Genomic DNA, 20,427 nt, shown 5'->3' with positions numbered 1-20,427 from the left:
TTCGGAGCGATGCAACCAGATTGGTCCATTCCACCATGTCTTGCTCTGTACTAGAGACTTTGACATAAGTCCCCGTGTTAGGAGGTCTGCTGGATTTTCTGTACCAGGGCAATGCCTCCAGTTCCTTGGTTCCGTCAGAGCTTGGATTTCCGTGACTCGATTTGCTACGAATAGCTTCCACCGGGTTGTTGAACCACGAATCCAATACAGGACAATCGTAGAGTCCGTCCACAGATATACTGGAAGTCCTTCTAGCTTCAACTTGCTCGTGAGGAACTGCGTTAGTCGAGCGCCTATTAATGCCCCCATGAGCACTAGTCGCGGAAAGGTCAACCGTTTGAGGGGTGCCACTCTCGATTTTGCCATTATTAGAGCCACCCTCTTCCCATTTTGTTCTTTCGATGTCAGGTATGCTACAGCTCCATATGCTCTTGTACTTGCGTCACAGAAGACATGTAACGCCTTTTCTGTTTTGTCCTTGGAGAAGTCGAGAGCAATGAGTCTTGGGACCGCGATGTTTTTTAGTGCAGTGAGGTCTTTACACCATGCGTCCCACTCTTCGTAAAGGTCAGCAGGTAATGTCTCATCCCAATCAACTCCTCGCTCCCATAGCTGCTGAAATAAAATTTTTACTGCGATTATTGCAGGAGCCAGTAGTCCCATTGGATCGAAAATGCGAGATGACGCTTGCAACACAAAGCGTTTGCTGTCCTCTCTTGAGCACAGAAAGTTGATGAGAGAAGTGAGATCGACTTTGATCATGTCCGTCCGTGTTTCCCAACCGACACCTAAAACTTTCGTTGGACCAACCAGTTCGATTAGTTCCTCTTGGGCGGAACTTTCTTTCGTCAATTCCTCTAATAATATTGGACTATTTGACTTCCACTTCCGAAGCTTCATTCCTGCCCTCTGCATTATTTCCCTTGCTTCTCTGCAGAGGACTTCTGCTTCTTTCAAATTTTCCGCGCCCGTTATCAAGTCATCAACATATAGGTCGTCCTTTAAAATCTTCGTGGTTTGAGGAAATTCTTCTTCCATTAGATTTAAATGGTGTCTCAGCGTGGCCGCGAGGAGAAACGTACTTGATGTTGCTCCAAAGGGAACTCTGGTCATTCTCCACGTTACTACCTGTGGTAGTTGATGTCCTTGTTTGGGTGTACTGTCATACCACAAGAAACGTAATGCGTCTCTGTCTTGCTCCGCCAAGGTGACTTGCAAAAATTCCTTCTCGATGTCAGCTGTTACTGCGATGTTGTGTGTACGAAACGCGATCAGTACATCGATCAAGTCAGGGTTTAAGTTTGTTCCGCTGGACAAGACGTCGTTCAGAGAAAGTTCCCCAGCGGTGCTAGAAGACGCGTCAAACACAACCCTTAACTTTGTTGTTTGTCGATCTTGTCGTACAACCGCTTGATGTGGCATGTAATATACGGGATTTTCGGCTTCCTTTGTATTTACGACCTTTTCTGCGAAGCCATTTACAAAGTATTCCCGAATGGTGGTGTCGTAGTCCATCATAAACGCTCTGTTTTTCATGAGGCGTGCGGTTAACGACCTAAGTCTTCTTTTTGCATTCTCCTTGTTGTCGTTCAGCTCTTCAACTTGATCATTCCATGGCAGAGGAACTTCATAACGTCCTTCTTTATATTTTACTTTGCTCTCAAATTCTTCGAACTGTAGATTTCCTTTGGTCGGCGACTCTTTTGCAGTTATCCCAATGTGTTCCAGTTCCCAGAATGACCGCAGCTGTGCAGATATGTCAGTTATGTCAGCTGTAGTCACTTTCAATACTCCTGTAATCGATGAGTATATAGCAGTAGACGAAGTTGAAGGCACGGGACCTTGTAGAGTCCAGCCAAAGATAGTGTCGACGGCCATCAGCCCTTTTTCCAAGCGCTTTACACTTCCACTTACTACTTCCCAGTAATAGTCAGCTCCGATTAGAAGGCTGATGCCTTTCTCACATTCGTTGTTGCTGAAAGCGCTATCCGCAATGAGCATGTCTTCAGGTATGCTCAGCGCTACCTCTGGTGGTGCGGCAATGATGTCGGCACAAATCTGTGGGACCTCTAAAGCTTCAATGCGTACGTCTTTTCTGCTGTATTGATTGCGCAGCCATAGTTCAACTCTTCGACATGTTCTTGGAGCAGTTGCTGCGCCTTCTCCAAAGGTAAATATGTTCAAGTCTTCTTCTCCGAGAACCTTCAGGTGAAGTTTCTCCGCGATGTCCTTTCTAACAAAAGTGCGTTGACTTCCACCGTCAATCAGGAGCCGAACGAACGCACGGTCTCTTTCTCCTTCGGCCCACGCTTTTGCTGTTTGTAGAAGCACTTGGCAAGGCCCTCTGTTTTCCTTATCAGTTGCTTTTGAAGAGGACTGGAGCACATTTCCGGTAGGGACTGCTTTGTTACTTCTTATTAAAGGCTTGTTCAGAGTTTGCTTTTCCAATGCATTGTAAAGGGCCACCCACACTAGCGAGAAAACGCGCGTGGCACGCCGATCGCGGCAAGTAACAAAATGTCGCCGAAGCACAGTCAGCGCCACGAGCGCGTGCAGAGACACGCCCTTTATCTTGCCGCTTAACCGATTTATCGGCGCGCCGGGCGCGTTTTCTCGCTAGTGTGGGTGGCCCTTAATTCGGGTCGCACATCGTTGTTGCATGTCTTCTGGAACAATTATCACACTTTAGCCACCTTGCGCTTTTGCAATTCTTCGCACAATGGTTAGGTTTAGTGCATCGAAAGCAACGATTGTTATCTTTCAGGACTTCTTTTTTTCGGTCCAGGGGCATGCGCACCGAACAGTTGGCAGTTATATGGTCAGCTGATCCGCAGAACAGGCACTGGTTTTCGTTGGTGTTCGTTCCTGTCGCGAACATAGCTGTCGAAGGTGGATATCGTCTCGGTCGTTCGTTCCTCCCAGTTGAAGAACTGGCCATACTGACAGTTGGTTGGACTCTTTGGTTTCCATGCTGAGCCCGCTCTCGACTTTCGATTTCGCTTTTCAAGAAGTTCAAAAACTGTTTTAGTTCGTTGCCTTCGTTTGTCGCTTCCGGTGTTGTTTCTCGATGATATTCTAGTTCGAGGTCTGATGGCACAGCCTTTCGCAGGACTGTTAGTAGGAGTGTCCCGTAGGTGTTTGAAGAGACACCAAGCGCCTCAAGGCTTCGGACTCCTGTCTCAACTTCGTCATACAACAACCTGAGCTTCTCCACGTTGTGAGAGTTACTGACTGTTCTCACTGCCAGTAATCGTGACATGTGTTCTTCTGCGATGAGCTCTTTTTTCCCGAATCTTGTTTTCAGGAGGTCCAGTGCAACGGTGTAGTTTTCACCTGTCAGTTGTAACCCCTCGATTGCTGTAGCAGCTTCAGCTGTAAGGTAACTTTTCAGGTACTTAAACTTGTCAATTTCAGACAGAGAGACGTTTTGGTTGATTGTAGCGTCAAACTGGTCCCAGAAACCTTGCCATGACCGTATGTCACCCGTAAATTTTGCAATTTCCAGCTTTGGAAGTTTGACCGTTGCGTGTTCTTGACTGATAGGCCGTGGTGGTCTTGAACTTGCGCCTGGCATTGAGGTGTCCAACGTCATGTTAGTCATTCGTTCATGCTCTTTTAGTTTCCGTAGGACTTTTGTTTTCGTTGAGCTAATTCTTTCGGCGTAGCCTTCTGCGTTTACCATCTCCTGTTCCAGCGTGTCATCGATGATGGCTCTCTCAATCTGGTCGTCGATTTCTTTTAACGCAGATTCTTTGAGTGTCAAGATGTTAAGCCTTTCTTCCAGCTCCCCGATGGACGTTGGTTCCATGCCTAGAAGAGTGACGATTTCGGAAATGATCCTGGTGGTCGCCGATCGAATCACAGTTCGTCTTCTTTTAAGTTGTTCGATGGCGGCTGGCGTTAGTTGAACCATTTTCGTTGAGGTAAGTCCACTCGGGTGAATCGTTGGGTTTTACGATGGATGTTCCAAGTCTTTTTTTGCCTTTCCTTGACTCGGCTATTCCCGGGTTTCGGCACCAAATTTATGTTACGTTTCTTCGTTAAGAGGATTAAATGTAGCGAGTTCGTTAAGAAGGAAGGGTTTATGTACAATATTTACATGTTCGTTCCAGTTGCTGCCGGAGTCACCATCGATTCCTCCGTTCTCGTCTCGTCGTCTATATTTTTTTCGTTACATCTTCTTCTTTTTGCAATAATTATACAACAGGGGGTTACAATGCTGAAAAAAAACTCATCTTAATTTTCACTGCACACTTGCAGCTCCGACAGCCCATTCCACTCTCGTATCGTTTTAACAAAAAAGAGTTGGCGTACATGCTCGTCCTGGCGTGGTGCTCTCTAATTTTGAAAGCATGATCGTTCCGTTTAGAAATATAATATGGTTCTTTTAAGTAACTTTCACTGCTAATTCCAGTTTTATTTTTAAATATGAAAAACAGAAACTTTAAACACAATTTTTGACGGCGGGCTGAGAGAGGTTCCAAACTCAGTTCGGTCTTCATTTGAGTACAGCTGTCTCGCCGCCCGTACAGTCCCAAAACAAACCTTGCAGCTCTGTGTTGTATTTTTTCAAGTTTGTCTATTAATATTTTTCGTTCCGGGTCCCAGATGGCACAGGCATATTCGAAAATCGGCCTAAAACATGTTAAATACGCGGTTTCTTTTAAGTTAGGGAGTGAACATTTTAGGCTTTGGTGAATAATGGCTTCGTTGAATAAATCCAAGTAGAGACAGTCGCGTGAAGTAGCCATCTCTCAGACGCCCCCGGCGTGTTGTGTTCGTGCTTCTCGCTGAATCACGATGTGCCAACTGCCGGAGAGATGGTTGCTCTGACTCGCCGCACTCGACAGTTCGACACTCTGGCTTCCGACGCGTCGTTCCGCTCAGCTCCGCCCAGTTCTGGGTATCCTTCTACTGGATGGACGTATGAATTCTAATGGCGGTATATATAACGGGCGATAGCTTGCGCCACCTAGACTATAAACCAAAAAAATACTATTCCTCCCCTCGCCCTTTGTGGCTTTTCGGACCTAAAATATATTATATTGCATTAAAATATATGTATGTCTGAACATTCTACGTGACGTTACTTCTTTACTCAACATGAGTTAATCACGATGGACCGCATCGGACCTTAGGAGCCATCCCAGCGAGTCGAAACACTGCGTACAAATCACGGGACTGCGCACCCTGCGGAAGGCTGCATTTCTTCAGAATTTCACGTGACATTCACACGGCATTAAGATGGCTCGAAGCGTCCGCTGATGTCCATCGTGAGGTACAAAGGAGTATATTCGTGTCTCAACGGTCTCGATAGGCCCCAGAAGGCCTAGTTGCTATGGACGCGTGAAATCAGCATCTCGTTTTGTGCTCTCGGAAAAACTCGATGGCGTCCCTTTCCTTCACAACGACGTGCGGCGTGACGCGTCGAGCACCGCCACATCCGCTTCCCCGGGCCACGTAGCACCTCCTCTCCCGATCGCTCCGAAAGGCACGTGACAACGTGACGTTCGCCCTGTCTATGCTGCCATTGGCTGCAGTTCTCTGAAAGTCGGACAGCAGTGTGGCGAATATCTGGCAGGTTTGTAGCATGCCGTTGCCGGACAAAACCAACATCACCTAGACAGAAGGCCTACGCACCGTCATCACAGTCAGATCGGTCGAGGGATGAGATAGGGCACGAGTGTTGTGTCAGTGTTCGTCTGGGGCTCGTGTTCAATCAGAGTGTGGAAGGTCGGACTCGGGCCCAAAAGCCGAGTTAGCGCCATCCGACTCTGTTTCTAGGTGGGGCTGACAGAGCCCCGTCCGACGCTCCACTGCTACTAAAAAAAACTCGCCTCCGAACGACGTTCCGACAGTTCGCACGTCGGATCGGACAGTTCTGACACGCGACTTGCCGACATCGTGCCCTACATGGGGGTCTCCAGATGGCGCTTCAAGCGACAGTTGTCAGGTTTAAAGAGACACTGACAGGGTATTAATGCTCGTCGAAGTTTTAATACGAAAGCACTGACTGTCCCAAGGAGCGAAACCGGCGTTGTCTCTAACCTTTGTCTGTAACCGTCTGTAACAGAAAAACGGCACCTAAATTCCCATTTTCAATAAATTATAAAGAAAATCACAGCAACGCAATGCTTCGTCACGGAAGCCGTCGTGAAGCCGGCGTGTGCGCTCAAGGTCAAAGCGGGCGAGCTTCAGAAATAAAACACAAAGAAAAGCACAGCAACGCAATGCTTCGTCACGGAAGCCGTCGCGAAGCCGATAGGGTTCACCGCAGCTGCGCAGTGGGAAAGGGTGATGCCAACGTCGAAAGGGAGACGTGGCACGCTTCTTGGAGGAAATGCGCTTCGTGTAGGAACGTTTTAGGATTCCCACACTTAAACTGTCTTAAATGTCTCTGCCAAAGTTTCTTTTCTTGGTTATTTATTAGAGCCCAACTACGAAAAACAAAATTGGCGGCTCAAAATTTGTTTTCTTTCCACCCGAGAACAGCCGGTCGAGTATTGGCCGTGTTCAGTCGTGCTTTCTTTTTCTTCCACGTAACGTGGCACTTAAACTATCAGTACAAAATATATCTAAAGTTGTGGATCATCTCTGTACATTAAATGACCCCCCCCCCCCCCCACGACATTCAATATCGTAAATAAAAACGAATTAGAAACCCGTTTTTGTGGCCTCCAAGAAACTGCAAATACGGTGATCGAAATAAAAAAAAAAACACGCAGAGATGACAGGAAGTAAATGTACTGCGTCATTCTCTACATGGCGAACTACCGCGGGTATGAGGATGCGATGGTGGCGCACGTCGGGCGTACGTTGCCACCAAGTTGGGCCATTACTACGGCACTGTCGTTCGTGGCACCAGCCATTCGATCTTGAAGCTTAGAACATCGAACGGAAAGCATATTGGTGCGAAACAATTGCACGATTAACGACGGTGCACGCAACTTCGTCGTCGTCTGCTTCACACGGCGGAGTAGCGGAGACAAAGAAAACACCCTCAGGTGTAACCACGTGACTTCCAACAAATAACGCTCTCCTCTACAGTCCTCGCTCCTCGGTAAACATCGTCCATGTGATGCGGCCATGAGCTTCGGTGCTCAGGTTTCAGTTCGGGTTTCGAGCAGTTGAAGTATTTGGCTTTATCTAATATATACGTGACTCTGTAGCCTCCTCGCAACATATTAAATCGTTTTTAAAAACATTGGGGGCGTGTCAGTGTCTCTTCAGGGAAAAAAAACTGGAAAAAGTATACCCCTTCCTCTCCCCTAAGGGAGTTTTACAGCTGAGTTTATCCCATTACACTGTCTGTGGCATAGCGGTCACACCATGTCATTTGTTTTGCCCCTGCAGGATGCAAACGTCGTCTTTTTTTTGTTTTGCAATGGGCGCCAACAGGAGGCGATCAAGTTGTCTCGTGCAACCTGTCTATTCGCAACTCCAATTCACTATAGGTGGCGCCACTCGTTTATATTTTTTTTTAAAATGGCGGTTATGGTAAGGATCGGAGGTGCGTAGAGGTATACCAGTTGCTGAGGCTGTTTAGTGTGCTGGCTGCACTTAGCGACACAAAATATTCCTCTTTGTACGAGAAAGCTGGGGTCTTATGAGAGAAGGTTACCACTTTATTATTAAAACAACAACTGTGTTCAATGTTTTTTTGTGTGTTTGTTTTACGCCAGGAGGCACGTTTTACCTCTGGAACAAAACCGAAGCTAACCTCGGTTTTGGACTTAATTTATCCATATAATTGTTAATTTCGGATCTTTTCATAGCTCGAGAGGTGTCTCACAGAGTAATTATCCAGCTAAAGTAATTGACCGCGGAAATTTTATTTTTTTGACATAAGTGTGCGATCTAGGCGCATAAAATATTTTGGAGTTCAGTGTCCTTTTAAAGACAGCTTCTTTTGCACATGTTACAGGTAACATAGAATGTTATATTTGTTGATTAAATCTGTGCTGGTATTTGTGTGTCCTTGCTGCCTTTTCTCACTCAGATAACTTGCATGTGAAATATTAAACTGCGTGCCTTTTAATGGGTATTGGGGTACTTAGATGATTAATTGCTTTCACATTATTCCCAGCACAAGAAGAACAAAATCAATCCAAATTTTACACAATATCGCCTCCGGTCATGAAGTTAGAATATGTTCTCAAAATGTATAAGTTAGGAAACGCTGGTCTTAATATAAAAACCCAAACACCGAATCCGAGTCAGATTGCAGGAGTGAGTGTGTGTGTGTGAGTGTCTATGTTTTTAAAGCAAGGCGTGACGCATCGATTTTTATATTGCATCCAGTGTTTGACTGTTTGTATATCTTGATAGCGATCTCAGAGTTATGGAGATGCTAAAAGAACAAAAAAATGAGACCGTTCTGGAAATACTTATATGGTTTAATGACGTATTTCTGTTATCGCAGCATTTATTGGGGGTCCGCATTGCCGTTCTTTACATAAATAAGAATATATGAATTTAGTAGTGCTTGAAAAATGCAGTTTCTTAAACTCTAATATAATTTGTTGCAGAGTACCGAATTTCAAACGCGCGAAAAATTATGGCTATCAAAAGTGTCTGCAAACTATCATCACTGGTGCTAATTGCAGCATTTTTAATTCAGAAGTTATGAAGTAAAAATTAATTAAAATCAATATAACGTTTTAGCTAATTTAAGAAATTCATGTAAAATTGCATTAATTATGGGAACAGCACATGATGCTATCAAAGTCGCGATTATGTACAATCGGCAAAACTTACGAAATCACCGCCCATCCTTTCAAACCAACCACCCCCCCTCCCCCCCCCCCCCCCCAAAAAAAAAAGGGTTTTCGTGGTTTTGTTTACTGCAAAACTTTGCAGAACGTTTCGTCTCTTTCATTTTTACGCAAGGTCCTTTAGCCAAGCTGAGCCTTTCCAGTTTAAAGAAACGCCTTCGCGCTTGCACGTCTCCTCACTGCAGCACGCTTCGTTAGTCCTGGAAACCGTTGGAACAAAAGTGACTTTTAGTATTGCGTATAGGAGCGAACGCAAGCACATTGTGTTTGCGGTAGCGTTACGTGTTTCGCACTGCGCGTGCGCGGAGCCCAACATTGCAGTCTTAGATTGACGCTTGGCAACGGCTGGCATGCGGAGCACTCAAGTCTAACGTAAACGTACAGCGATTGCCTTTGCTTATATACGCAATACTAAAACTTTCTAGGAAAGTACAATCCCCTACCGGCTGCAGCGCTACATTGGGACAATGCAAACTGCCGCTTGCATTCAGAAATGTCGTTTCGTTAGCCATGATCGCGAGCAGTTTCGCCGTGCCCGCTGAGAAGGAGAATAGGGCGACCCTCACTAGAGCGCTTCCCGTTTCTGCCGCGGGAGGGTGAGCATCGAGCTGGAGACGCGAATACTACAATAAACTGAAGGAGAGGAAGATAGAGCGTCCAGTGGCGTCAAAGAGCCGATCTCTGATTGAAAGGGCAATGAATGCACGCAAAGTCTAGCTACCTTTCTCTCTGCCCCCTGGCTCCTTCCTATCAGAGCGTCGTCTGCTCGTCGTTCAGGGTTGGATGTTGGAATTCAGGACGTCGGCGTGCGGCGTTTGAAAGCCAGACCTTGCGGAAGAAGCAGACGACGCTCTTGCTACTTCTGATTGGATGGAAATTGGGGGTGGAGACAAAGGCAGTTAGCCTTTTCGTCTACCCACTATACTCGCAATCAGAGCTCGGCACTCGGACGTGTTCACACGCTCTCATCTCCTCCTCTCCTACTGCTTCTCTCCGTATAGCCGACGTTATAAGATCACCTCGGTCGTGGAACTCTCGCGGAAAGGAGTACCAACTCTTTCTCCTGCTCAAGTCCGCCACCCGTCGCTTGAAGCACTATCTTGAGCAGGGCCGTCTGAAACACGCGGCCAACAGGCATCCCGCGGCTACAAGCCCCGTTCACATCTCCGAGTACAGCAAATGGCTTATGCCACAAGAGCCTCATGCTGTCGATTCCTACATTTCCCCTAATTGTTGGTTTGTTTTCAGTTTTCTTTCCACCTGTTTCTTATGTTAATCTCCTGTACGATGATTTCACTACTAGGCTACAAGCACGTGTGTCTTGCGGAAGGACACACCTCGGATGCATAAACTTTTACGCAGCAGGAGTAACTGCCAAACCTCATCAGCTTCAGCATATAACCTTCGCTGCTGCATGCCGTAAGTTAAAATGACGGTTACATAGTGAAAATAGTCTAAATTCAATGAAAACAATTTCGGCTAATGTAAGAAATTAATGTAAGATTGCTTTAATTGTGGGTAAAGCGTATGATACTATCAAAGTCGCGACTTTGGACGATGGGCAATACTTCCAAAGCCGCCGCCAATCCTTCCGGACTGAACCCCACCCCCCCCCCCCCCCCGGCCCCCCTCGCCGCCCATAAAAAAGTCTTTCTTTTTCTATTTTTTTTTATTTCCAGAACGTTTTAGAACATTTGGTTTGTTCTATTTTTACGCGCCGTCGTTGTGCCAAGCTCAGCCTTTCCAGTTCGAAGGAACGCCTGCCCGCTTGTACTTCTCCTCACTGCAGCACGCTTCGATTGTTCGAAACTCGAGGAATTATTTTTAGGTCATGAATAAGAGGCCAGAAAATAGTTTAATCGCGAGCTTTAATCCTTATAATGGTCTTAAAAATTTACAAAATAACAAAATCTTTCGCACAGAGATATTTTTTTTTTCATGACGCTGAACTTGAATAATTTACGAGTGAGGTGAACGACAGGGCAACTCCTCTCGTTCAATTAAAAATACCAGCACGTTCTCCGAGCAGCGCCATTTTAATTTTCCTTGCCTCATCATATATTATCAAAAAGGGTCACATAAACTATTCAAAGCTAAATATGTCACTTGAGAAATGCCGAGTTAACGAGCAGCACACAGTACGAAATCAATTTATGATCCCTGGCGGACAGAAGTTGCTATGCAAGGTGGACCTTCAGGGCTATTGTTCTTTCCTCAAGAATTACCCCCCCCCTCCCCCCCCTCTGTTGTCCCTTTACTTTTCGTGAGTCAGAAGTTTGGCCCAAAAACTCCGAAAAGATGAAGACCCTAGATCTAGAGGCTGCTTTTCAAAACAATACTTTTTGGAGACGCGGCGGCGAAGCGCCATCTAGACGCTGTACTTCAAACCTTGTGTAACATGTTATTACCATAGTGGCCATCCCACCAAAAACGGTGGCGCGTCAAATGACGGGAGGAGGACCGTTAGAGAGAGGGGAGTGCTGCTCGCGGAAGCAGCATCTGTGGGCAGTTTCGCAACTATGTTGACCTAATAACCGATCATGATGTAGAAAACCCGAGACTGTGGTAAAAGCAGAGAAACTTGGTCGAAGAAGAAAGACAGGGAAAAAGTACGTCTCAAACTCAGCTACTGTGTTCATTTCCTCAATGTCTTATATATTGTGAGGGTGATAAAAAGTGATTTAATGGCGTAGATGATTGACTGCCATACACTCAGCAATGCTCTGAGTAGCCACTGAACCGAGCCAAGTGCACGCGCTTGACAATCCAACACTTCCCCCGGCGGTGGAAGGGCCGGCCACCGGCACTGGCGTTTTAGAGGTGGGGTGCATTGTAACGTTTCATTCGTGATATATGAACAATATCACGTGATTTGGTGCGATGATCTCGGGGAGGTGCGATGGGCTCTATTTCGTAGGATGTAGAAGAGATGCGGCGAAGTATACGAAATGGGCCGACGTATTTGTGGAGCAACTTTTCGCATTTTCCTTGCTTACGAATTGGTGTGGCGAGAATAACTTGATCGCCAACTTCGTACGTGGTGTCGTTGTGAGTCTCGTCGTGTCGAAGCTGTTGTTGCTGCTGAGATTGAAGGGTTGTGAGACGCACCACTCGTCTAGCATCGTCGGCACGGCCGGCAACCTCTGAAGGATAAGACGACATCGGAGAATCAGGCACAAAGGGCAATACGGTGTCAAGAGTGGTGGCGGGTTGACGGGCAAAAAGCAGATAAAACGGCGAGAAGCCCGTCGTGGCCTGACGCGCGGTATCGTATGCGAAGGTAATGTATGGAACAATAACGCCCCATTGTGTTTGATTTTCTGCAACGTATATGGACATCATTTGCGACAGCGTGCGGTTGAATCGTTCTGTTAACCCATTCGTTTGCGGGTGATAGGCGCTGGTTAGTTTGTGAACTGTGTTGCATAGGCGGAGGAGCTCGTCGAGAAGTTTAGCAATAAATGGGGTGCCCCGATCACTTATTATTGCCTGAGGAGCTCCATGTCGTAGGAGGATCTGGTGGAGAAAAAAGTTCGCAGCCTCTTGAGCTGTGGCGGCTGGGACACAAGCTGTCTCGGCGTACCGGGTTAAGCAATCCACGGCGACAATTATCTACCGCTTATTGGTTGCAGACATGGGGAAGGGACCCAAGAAGTCAATTCCAATTTTTTTGGAATGGTCGATCGGGCGGTGTAATGGACTGAAGAGGGCCGGATGACTGCGTGGTGCGTGTCTTGTGCATCTGACAGGGGTGGCATGTCCGAATGTACTTATTGATGGTGCGAAACATGCCTTGCCAAAAGTAGCTGGCACGCACCCGGAAGTAGGTTTTTTCAAAGCCGAGGTGTCCTGCAATAGGGTCGTCGTGGTGAGCTCACACAATGTCTTGTTGGAGGTTTCGAGGGACAACAAGCAGCCAGGTCCGTCCATGTGGCTCGTAGTTTCTACTGTATAGGATCCCATCGCGAAGAGTGAAAAGGCGAGCTCGGTGTTGTGTACGCTTTGCGGCGGAACAAGGGATCCCCATCAAGCAATCAATTAAAGGTTTCAAAGTGGTATCGGATGCTTGGGCAGATCCGATGTCGATAGTATCCAATACAGTGATGGGAGACACGGGGCCAGTAGGGGCTTCAGGTGAGGGGTCGCAGGGCAACGGACAACGTGAAAGGCCATCTGCATCAAGGTGCCGCTTTCCGGATTTGTATAAAACAGTGGAACTGTAATCCTGAAGCTTCAGGGACCAGCGTCCAAGGCGGCCAGTCGACCGCCTTGGACGCTGGTCCCTGAAGTCCAAGGACGCTGGTCCTTGGACTTCAGGGACCAGCGTCCTTGGAAAATTCCAAGGACGCTGGTCCTTGGAATTTTAAAGTGTGTACCATATAGGTATGGTCTAAATTTCAAGATCGCCCAAATGAGCGCTAGGCATTCACGTTCTGTGATACTGTAATTTCGCTCACACTTGCTGAGAGTTCGGCTGGCGTACGCAATAACGCGAGGACTGCCATTTACATTCTGGGCGAGGACAGCTCCGATTCCATATCCACTAGCGTCCGTTCGGATTTCTGTCTCTGCCCCCTGTATAAAATGACCAAGAATCGGAACCGATATCAAGGCATGTTTGAGAGCCTGGAATGCTGCTGCTTGTGTTGAGCCCCATCGAAATGTGACGCCGTTCTTCAGCAGCAAGTTAAGTGGTTCGGCGAGATCGGAGAAACGGGGTATAAATTTGCGAAAGTAGGTGCAAAGTCCTAGAAAAGCGCGGATATCTGTCTGGTTTTTGGGTATGGGGAAGTCGGAGACAGCTTGAACTTTGCCTGGGTCTGGGCGGATCCCTTCGGAACTGACGAGGTGGCCCAGCACTTTGAGTTCCTGAGCTGCAAACTTGCACTTTTTAGAGTTCAATTGCAAATTAGCGGCACGGAAGCAGTTTGAAACCTGGCGAAGACGGCGTAGGTGGTCTGAGAACGTTGCGGAAAAAACGATGACGTCGTCGAGATAACAGAGGCAGGTGTTCCAGGTTAGGCCGCGGAGTATGGTGTCCATCATTCTTTCGAACGTCGCTGGAGCATTACATAGTCCGAAAGGCATCACGTTAAATTGGAAAAGACCGTCCGGGGTGACAAATGCTGTCTTCGGTTTATCCGTTTCAGCTACCGGGATTTGCCAATAACCGCTACGTAGGTCTAATGAAGAAAAGAAGGACGAGCCTTGAAGTGCATCCAGCATATTATCGATGCGAGGGAGGGGATAAACGTCCTTTTTGGTGACCTTGTTCAGGCGCCGGTAGTCAATACAGAAACGCCATGAACCGTTTTTTTTTTTCACCAAAACCACAGGAGACGACCAAGGGCTTGTTGAGGGTTGTATAATGTCGCTCTTTAGCATATCGGTCACGTGGTCTTGGATCACTTTACGTTCTGTAAGGGATATACGATATGGACGGCTCTTTATAGGAGTTGCCTGGCCTGTGTCGATCTGATGGTGCACTTCCGATGTCTTTGAAAGCGGTGATCGGTTGAAATCAAATAAATCACTATATGTCTGCAGGAGATCGTCCAGAGCGTTCCGTTGGTCTGTATGCAAAATGGTGTCAATCATCCGCGTCGTTAGGGCGGTGGAGCACACATTCTTTGAACTTGATGGCGGTATAGGAATGGAATTGTCATTTAACAAAGTACTGTAAATTTCGTGCTGGTAAGTTCGAATGATCGCGATTGCAGTTCCTCTAGGTAAAATAATTGGAATGGCTGAGGCATTTGTAAGGTACAAATTAACATTGTTTCCAATGACGGCTACGGTGGAGTAGGGTACAAGCAAGCCTTTCTGCGTGAAGCTGGTAGGCAGCGGCTCAACAAGTCCGTAAGTGTCTTGAAAATGCATATTTGACGTGAGTGTTACGGCACGAGCAGTCAATGGAGGCAGGTTTATATCAGTTGTAGTTCGGAGGAGAACGGGATGCGAGTCAGGATTATCTTCGATATCAGAACAGTTCAAATGGAGTTGGCGCTCGCCGCAGTCGATTACGGCATCCGTTGATGCCAAGAAGTCCCAGCCTAGTATTACATCGGCAACGCAGCTGGAGAGAACTGTAAAGACGACAATGTAACGATTTTCACCAATGATCACGGAGAAGGTTGAACATCCGAGAGGTTGAACCAAGTCTCCATTCCCCATACGTATATAGCGTCCGGGTGCTGGCGTCATCACTTTTCGCAAACGTCGGCGAAAACTCTCAGAAATACATGATTTGGCGGCACCAGTGTCGACAAGGGCTATCAGGTTTTGTCCATGAATTTCAACGGCAACAGTAGTGGGGCCATCAGTCGGAGGGTTTATATAGCAATTTGTTACTGCAGCCTGACCTCCTGGGGCGACGCAGGCTGCTGGCTTCAGTTTGACGTCTGGTGGGTTGGAGCGGCGACGTTGAGGGGCGACACCGAACGCGGTCGTCTAAGATACGGAGACGGAGATCGGCTTCGGCGGCTGTCGCGATGTGAGAAGGGGGCTTGACTTTGAGGCTGGTTGTCAAAAGGGCGAGCGTCGTCATCAGTAAAGTAGCGTGGGCGAGGTTCAGGGAAGCGTCTATACTCGTTGGCATTCGATTGTCGGCGGCAATATCGGGCGATATGACCGGGTGTGCAACAGTAGAAACAAATGGGTCTGTGGTCTTCAGTCCTCCAAATGTCGCACTTTCGGCGAGGGGTCTGTGGTCTCGACGTGAGGGGGGATTGATGCTGTAGGTAAAAGTGTTGCGGGTCGTGTGGCATTGAGCATACCAGTGCAGGTGCGGGCGGCGCAGCGGTGCATGTCGGGGTCGCTGGTGTAAATGAACTCAACGCAGCGCGGAGTTCGTCGTGCACAACTTTCTGCACGCTGTGCGTTTGGGGACGAGGTTGGGGAGTGTCGGCAGACGCACGGAACTGGTCTAAAAATGATCGCAATTCTTCGCGAATAATATTGCGAATCAGCGTCGGTAGATCCAGATTAGAAACAGAGGCAATAGAGACTTCTGGTAGGCGATCAAGGGGAAGCTTTGAGATGCGGGCGCTCTGTAGTTCCTCATATGTCTTGCACTCGGTGATGAGTTGTTGAACCGTTGTAGGCGATTTGGGAGCGACGATGGCGAAGAGGTCGTGTGAGAGCCCCTTTAACAAGTGCCGGATGCGATCTTCCTCTGTCATTTGAGGATCGACTCTACCGCAGAGACGGAGAACGTCCTCGATGTAGCAGGTGGAAGACTCTGCAGTGGACTGAAATCGGTGAGCGAGTTTAGCTTTCGCCTGCTGCTTGTGGTGTTCAGGTTTTCCAAATGCGTCTGAGAAGGCGGCTGTGAAAGCGTCCCACGAGTTCATTTGATCTTCATGATTGTCAAACCACTGCAATGCAGTGCCCGTCAAATAAAACACTGCATTGGCCAGTTTGAAGCTGTCATCCCAGTGATTGTGATGACTGGCCCTTTCGTAACTCTTGAGCCAATCAGTTACGTCCATGTCGGGTGAGCCACTGAAAAGAGGAGGGTCCCTTTGTCGGTTCTTGATGCGCGGTGCTGACGGTGTTGAACCAGCAGATAGTTGCCCGTTGGAACCACTGGCAGATGGTTGGCCGTTGGAATTGCCTCTCTCTTGGGACATGGCCGGAAGAAGGTGTCTATTTCGCAACTCCAGGATGGGGTTATGGAGCGGAGAGGTCGAGGAACTTAAAGCACCTCCACCACCTGTGAGGGTGATAAAAAGTGATTTAATGGCGTAGATGATTGACTGCCATACACTGAGCAATGCTCTGAGTAGCCACTAAACCGAGCCAAGTGCACGCGCTTGACAATCTTCTCTCGGCCCCTCGTCGTCTTCTATCCAACAATATCCAGAACCTAACTACCGACCACCGACGTCACAACGGTGGTTAGGTTGTGGATATATAAGACATTGAGGAAATAAACACAGTAGCTGAGTTTAAGACGTGCTTTTCCGCTATCTTCCTTCTTCGACCAAGTTTCTCTGCTTTTACCACAGTCTCGGGTTTTCTACATCATGATCAATATTAACCAGCTCGCCTGTGCACTCACTCTTTTTTCATTGACCTAACAACGTTGATATAACCCTGATATTGTTTCTTATTTTGCCTTCGTGATTTTCGTTGTTCCAGGATGAAAAGTGCCAAAGGGAGTGGCGCAGGCAACCTGGTCGATAGTCGGGCAGCGGCGGTTCGGCAAAGTCCCGTCCACTTCCAGCATCCCAGGGGCTTGAACGAACCAGGGACTTCTCGTTACTCATCCGATGACGAATGGGCCGAAGAAAATATTCTCCCGCCACCTACTCCACCTGCGATGCCTGACCACGCCGACACTGTCCAAAATGACGCCGATGACGGAGCCCACAGTTGTTGTATTTCGTCCGACAACTCCATGAACGGGGACGTCGGAGGGAAGCCCATTGCCGCCAAACACGAACCAGGCGACGTGAATTCTTGGGACGCGAAGGCAGGCGGCAAGGAATCACTCGATCCTCCAATACGTATTGCTTCGTACGAGAGCATAAGAAACGATAGGAGCGCCGCCGACGATTCGGTTGGAATGGGTTTGGGCCGCACGCAAATCGTCTTGAATATGAAGCTGGAAACTGGGGATCTGCCCGACAAAGAACTGAAGGAAAGCGTGTGTCTTCTGCTACAGGCCGAGGCCAAATTGGTGGCTTTGCAACAACAGAGTGAAGCTTTGCGAACTGAGCTTTTAAGAAAGGAGCTTAATTTTAACACGGCCGAGAACAAAATCAGTGAGGGTGCAGCCTTCGGTGATTTTAGTAGTACTTAGTAGGTTTGTACTGTTCCCTTTGCGGAGGCTTTTTTCGAACAGCCCTTGCAAACGGAAGTAACACTTTCTCCTCTCAGCATCTCCCAGCGGTTGCACGGTGTCACTTTCGAGCCAAGGTTTTTCCACGAGCCAGCAGCCGCCGGTGTGCGCGAGCACGCACAACGAAATTGAAGACAAGATCGAGCATTTAAAGATGACAATGAAATGTATCGGCTCCGTAGAACAGGATAATAAAGAAAGGCTTTTCATCTCCACAACAGAGATCTATGTACTTCTTGGACAAATTAATCGCCTACCTTTTACTCTAGACCCCAGTGTGAAGATGAAAAGCCTTTCTTTATTTTCCTTTTGGACGAAGCCCTCACATTTTGCTGCCATCTTAAGCGTGAATGGTGGACCATGGCGTCAATTTCGTTGCGTGTGTTCGTACACACCGGCGGCTCCTGTCTCGCATAAAAACCGTGTTGCACCTAAAATGGACACTGAAATATTTAGTTCAGCATCCCTTTGATAAGCGATGCTTCAAAATATCGATACTTGAGCCATATTGCTGCTTAAAGAATTGTTGTCAGTTAACAGGGGGTCAGTTGCCTTTACACGTGGCGAATTGTTGTTGCCGTCCTAACTTTAGCAACGTTCAAATCAATACACCAATCTCACCGGCCAGTTTGACTACGCTACCGCTGCCGGAATGCATCGAGGGAACTTTAGTCCTTCTGCGCGTGCGACAACCTCGCTGGAGCTCTGCGCGTACAGGGCACGAGCAGTCTCGTGCACTGCCGATTGCCCCCTGTGAACTAAAGTTATGGCTGCCTCGCGCATGCGTGGAACGCTTGGTGAGATCGGTCTATTGGGGGAACCGATAAAACAGCACGCGAATCGCTCTAGGGTTTTGAAATAAACTTCTCTAGCACATCATCTACAAGCATCTTATCAGTTTCCTGGTTTCTTGTGATTATTTCAACCACACACAGCACGCCTTCCGCAAGCAACTTTCATGTGAGACCCAGCTGCTGTTTCTTACTAATGACCTTTTTCAAAATCTCGACTCCGGCTTTCTTACTAATGCTGTCTTCCCTGATTTCGCCAAGGCTGTCGACAAGGTCCCTCACACTCGCCTTCTGTTCAAACTCTCTTCCTTAAAATTAGATCCTCTCGTTCTAAAATGGATCGAATATTTTTTTAGCTACCATTCTCAATTTGTTTTCGCTAACGACTCGCCCTCCTCCTTAGCTCCAGTATCCTCCGGCGTCCCGCAAGGCTCTGTACTTGGCCTTTTACTCTTTCTAATATATTAATGACCTTCAACTTTCTTTTGCAGTTCGCCCTTTTGCTCATTATTGCGTTATATATAGACTAATACAATCTCCCGACGACAACCTGCCACTGCAGAGCGACATTAACGAAATTTCCGACTGCTGCCGTACTTGGCAAATGTCCCTAAATATTAATAAATGCATGCATGTATGTTTTACGCACTCGTCCTCCCCCCACGTAACAACATTAACACTAAATGACTCTGACCTCCAGGCCACTACCGAATATAACTATCTTGGTCTTTATTTAACTAATAATTTATCCTTGAATAATCATGTTAATAAGATCATATCCTCAGCTAATCGCTCTCGTGGTTATATTCGGCGTAATTTCAAGACGACCCTTTCTAACCTCAAAGGACTTCTCTATATTACTTTCGTTCGCCCTGAACTAGAATAAGCTTCATCTATCTGGCATCCCCACCTTTCATTTCTCACCAATGCAATAGAAGCAGTCCAAAACCGTGCAGCTCGTTTCATTCTTTCCGATTACTCCCGTTTTTCCAGTGTCACTGAAATGAAATCTCAACCCTCCCTAAACTTTCTCTTCGCCGCAAAATTTCCAGCCTTTCCATCCTGCATAAAGAATATTACTTTCTCTTTTTAAATCAGTCTCTCCTTAGCCCACCCAACTATGTTTCTTCAAGACTGGACCACATATGCAAGATTGCCCGACCCAAGACCAAATCTACAGCCCACCAGCATTCATTTCTACCCGAAACTATTGTGGACTGGAATGGCCTTCCCGATAACATCGTCACCATCGCAGATAACACCAAGTTTCGCCTCGAACTTAACCACCACTCCCCTCTGTAATGCCCCTCGGGGCCCTGAGGGTATTTGTAAATAAATAAATAAATAAGTAGATTGATCATACGGGCGGGCAGGTTGGTTATACTGCTGAACGAAGTTTCGAACCTATTAACCGGTGTAGTTTAACATGCACTCGTATGAACCTACTCAAATTTCAAACTTTTATTTGTTATTACGAGGGGCCCACATATCTTTATATGTTTCCCTATTGGCGTAATTATTTTTGGTATCTGATTTTTAGAGGGCAGCTCTTAGGCGCCCGCTTCCGGCTTGAGCGGCGTCGGCGTCGGCGTAACCGCAAGACTCCCCCCCCCCCCCCCCCCCGAGGACCTCGGGTTCCTTCGGGAAGACCTCAGGAGGACCTCGGGAGGACCTCGAGTACCTTCGACGACCTCGGGAAGACCTCGGGTTCCTTCGAGAGGACCTCGGGTACCTTCGGCGACCTCGGAGATGGGGGGGGGTCACGTGACCCCCTTCCCCCCGAGGTCACGTGACCCCCCCCCCCGCCCTCGAGGTTACGTGAACCCCCGCCCCCCAAGGTCACGTGCCCCCCCCTCGAGGTTACGTCACCCCCCCCCCCGAGGTCACGTGACCCCCCAAGTCAAGTGAGCCCCCTCCCAAGGAAGCTTGGCCGGCTTCGAACCAGAGACCTTTCGTGTAGTAGCCTGACGCGGTACTTGTCCGCCAAAGTTAAATAATTATTTAATTAATTAAGAGG

At 47.7% G+C, this 20,427-nt stretch overlaps 1 protein-coding gene across 2 annotated transcripts in view; it reads left to right on the top strand.

The window, feature by feature from the left end:
• The window catches only part of LOC115329331, a 74,488-nt gene extending 55,990 nt beyond the window's left edge, over positions 1-18,498 (top strand). For both annotated transcript variants that reach the window (XM_029990892.4, XM_042289579.1), the window contains exon 4: positions 16,917-18,498. In XM_029990892.4, coding sequence (XP_029846752.3) covers positions 16,917-17,580 — 664 coding nt within the window. In that variant the 3' untranslated portion in view covers positions 17,581-18,498. The remainder of the gene's footprint in view (positions 1-16,916) is intronic.
• Positions 18,499-20,427: the final 1,929 nt, after the last annotated feature.

This window comes from Ixodes scapularis, unplaced genomic scaffold, assembly GCF_016920785.2.
Source record: "Ixodes scapularis isolate PalLabHiFi unplaced genomic scaffold, ASM1692078v2 PGA_scaffold12__126_contigs__length_90152505, whole genome shotgun sequence".
Taxonomy (NCBI): Eukaryota; Metazoa; Arthropoda; class Arachnida; order Ixodida; family Ixodidae; genus Ixodes; species Ixodes scapularis.
This window is presented reverse-complemented; position numbering and strand designations above follow the sequence as displayed.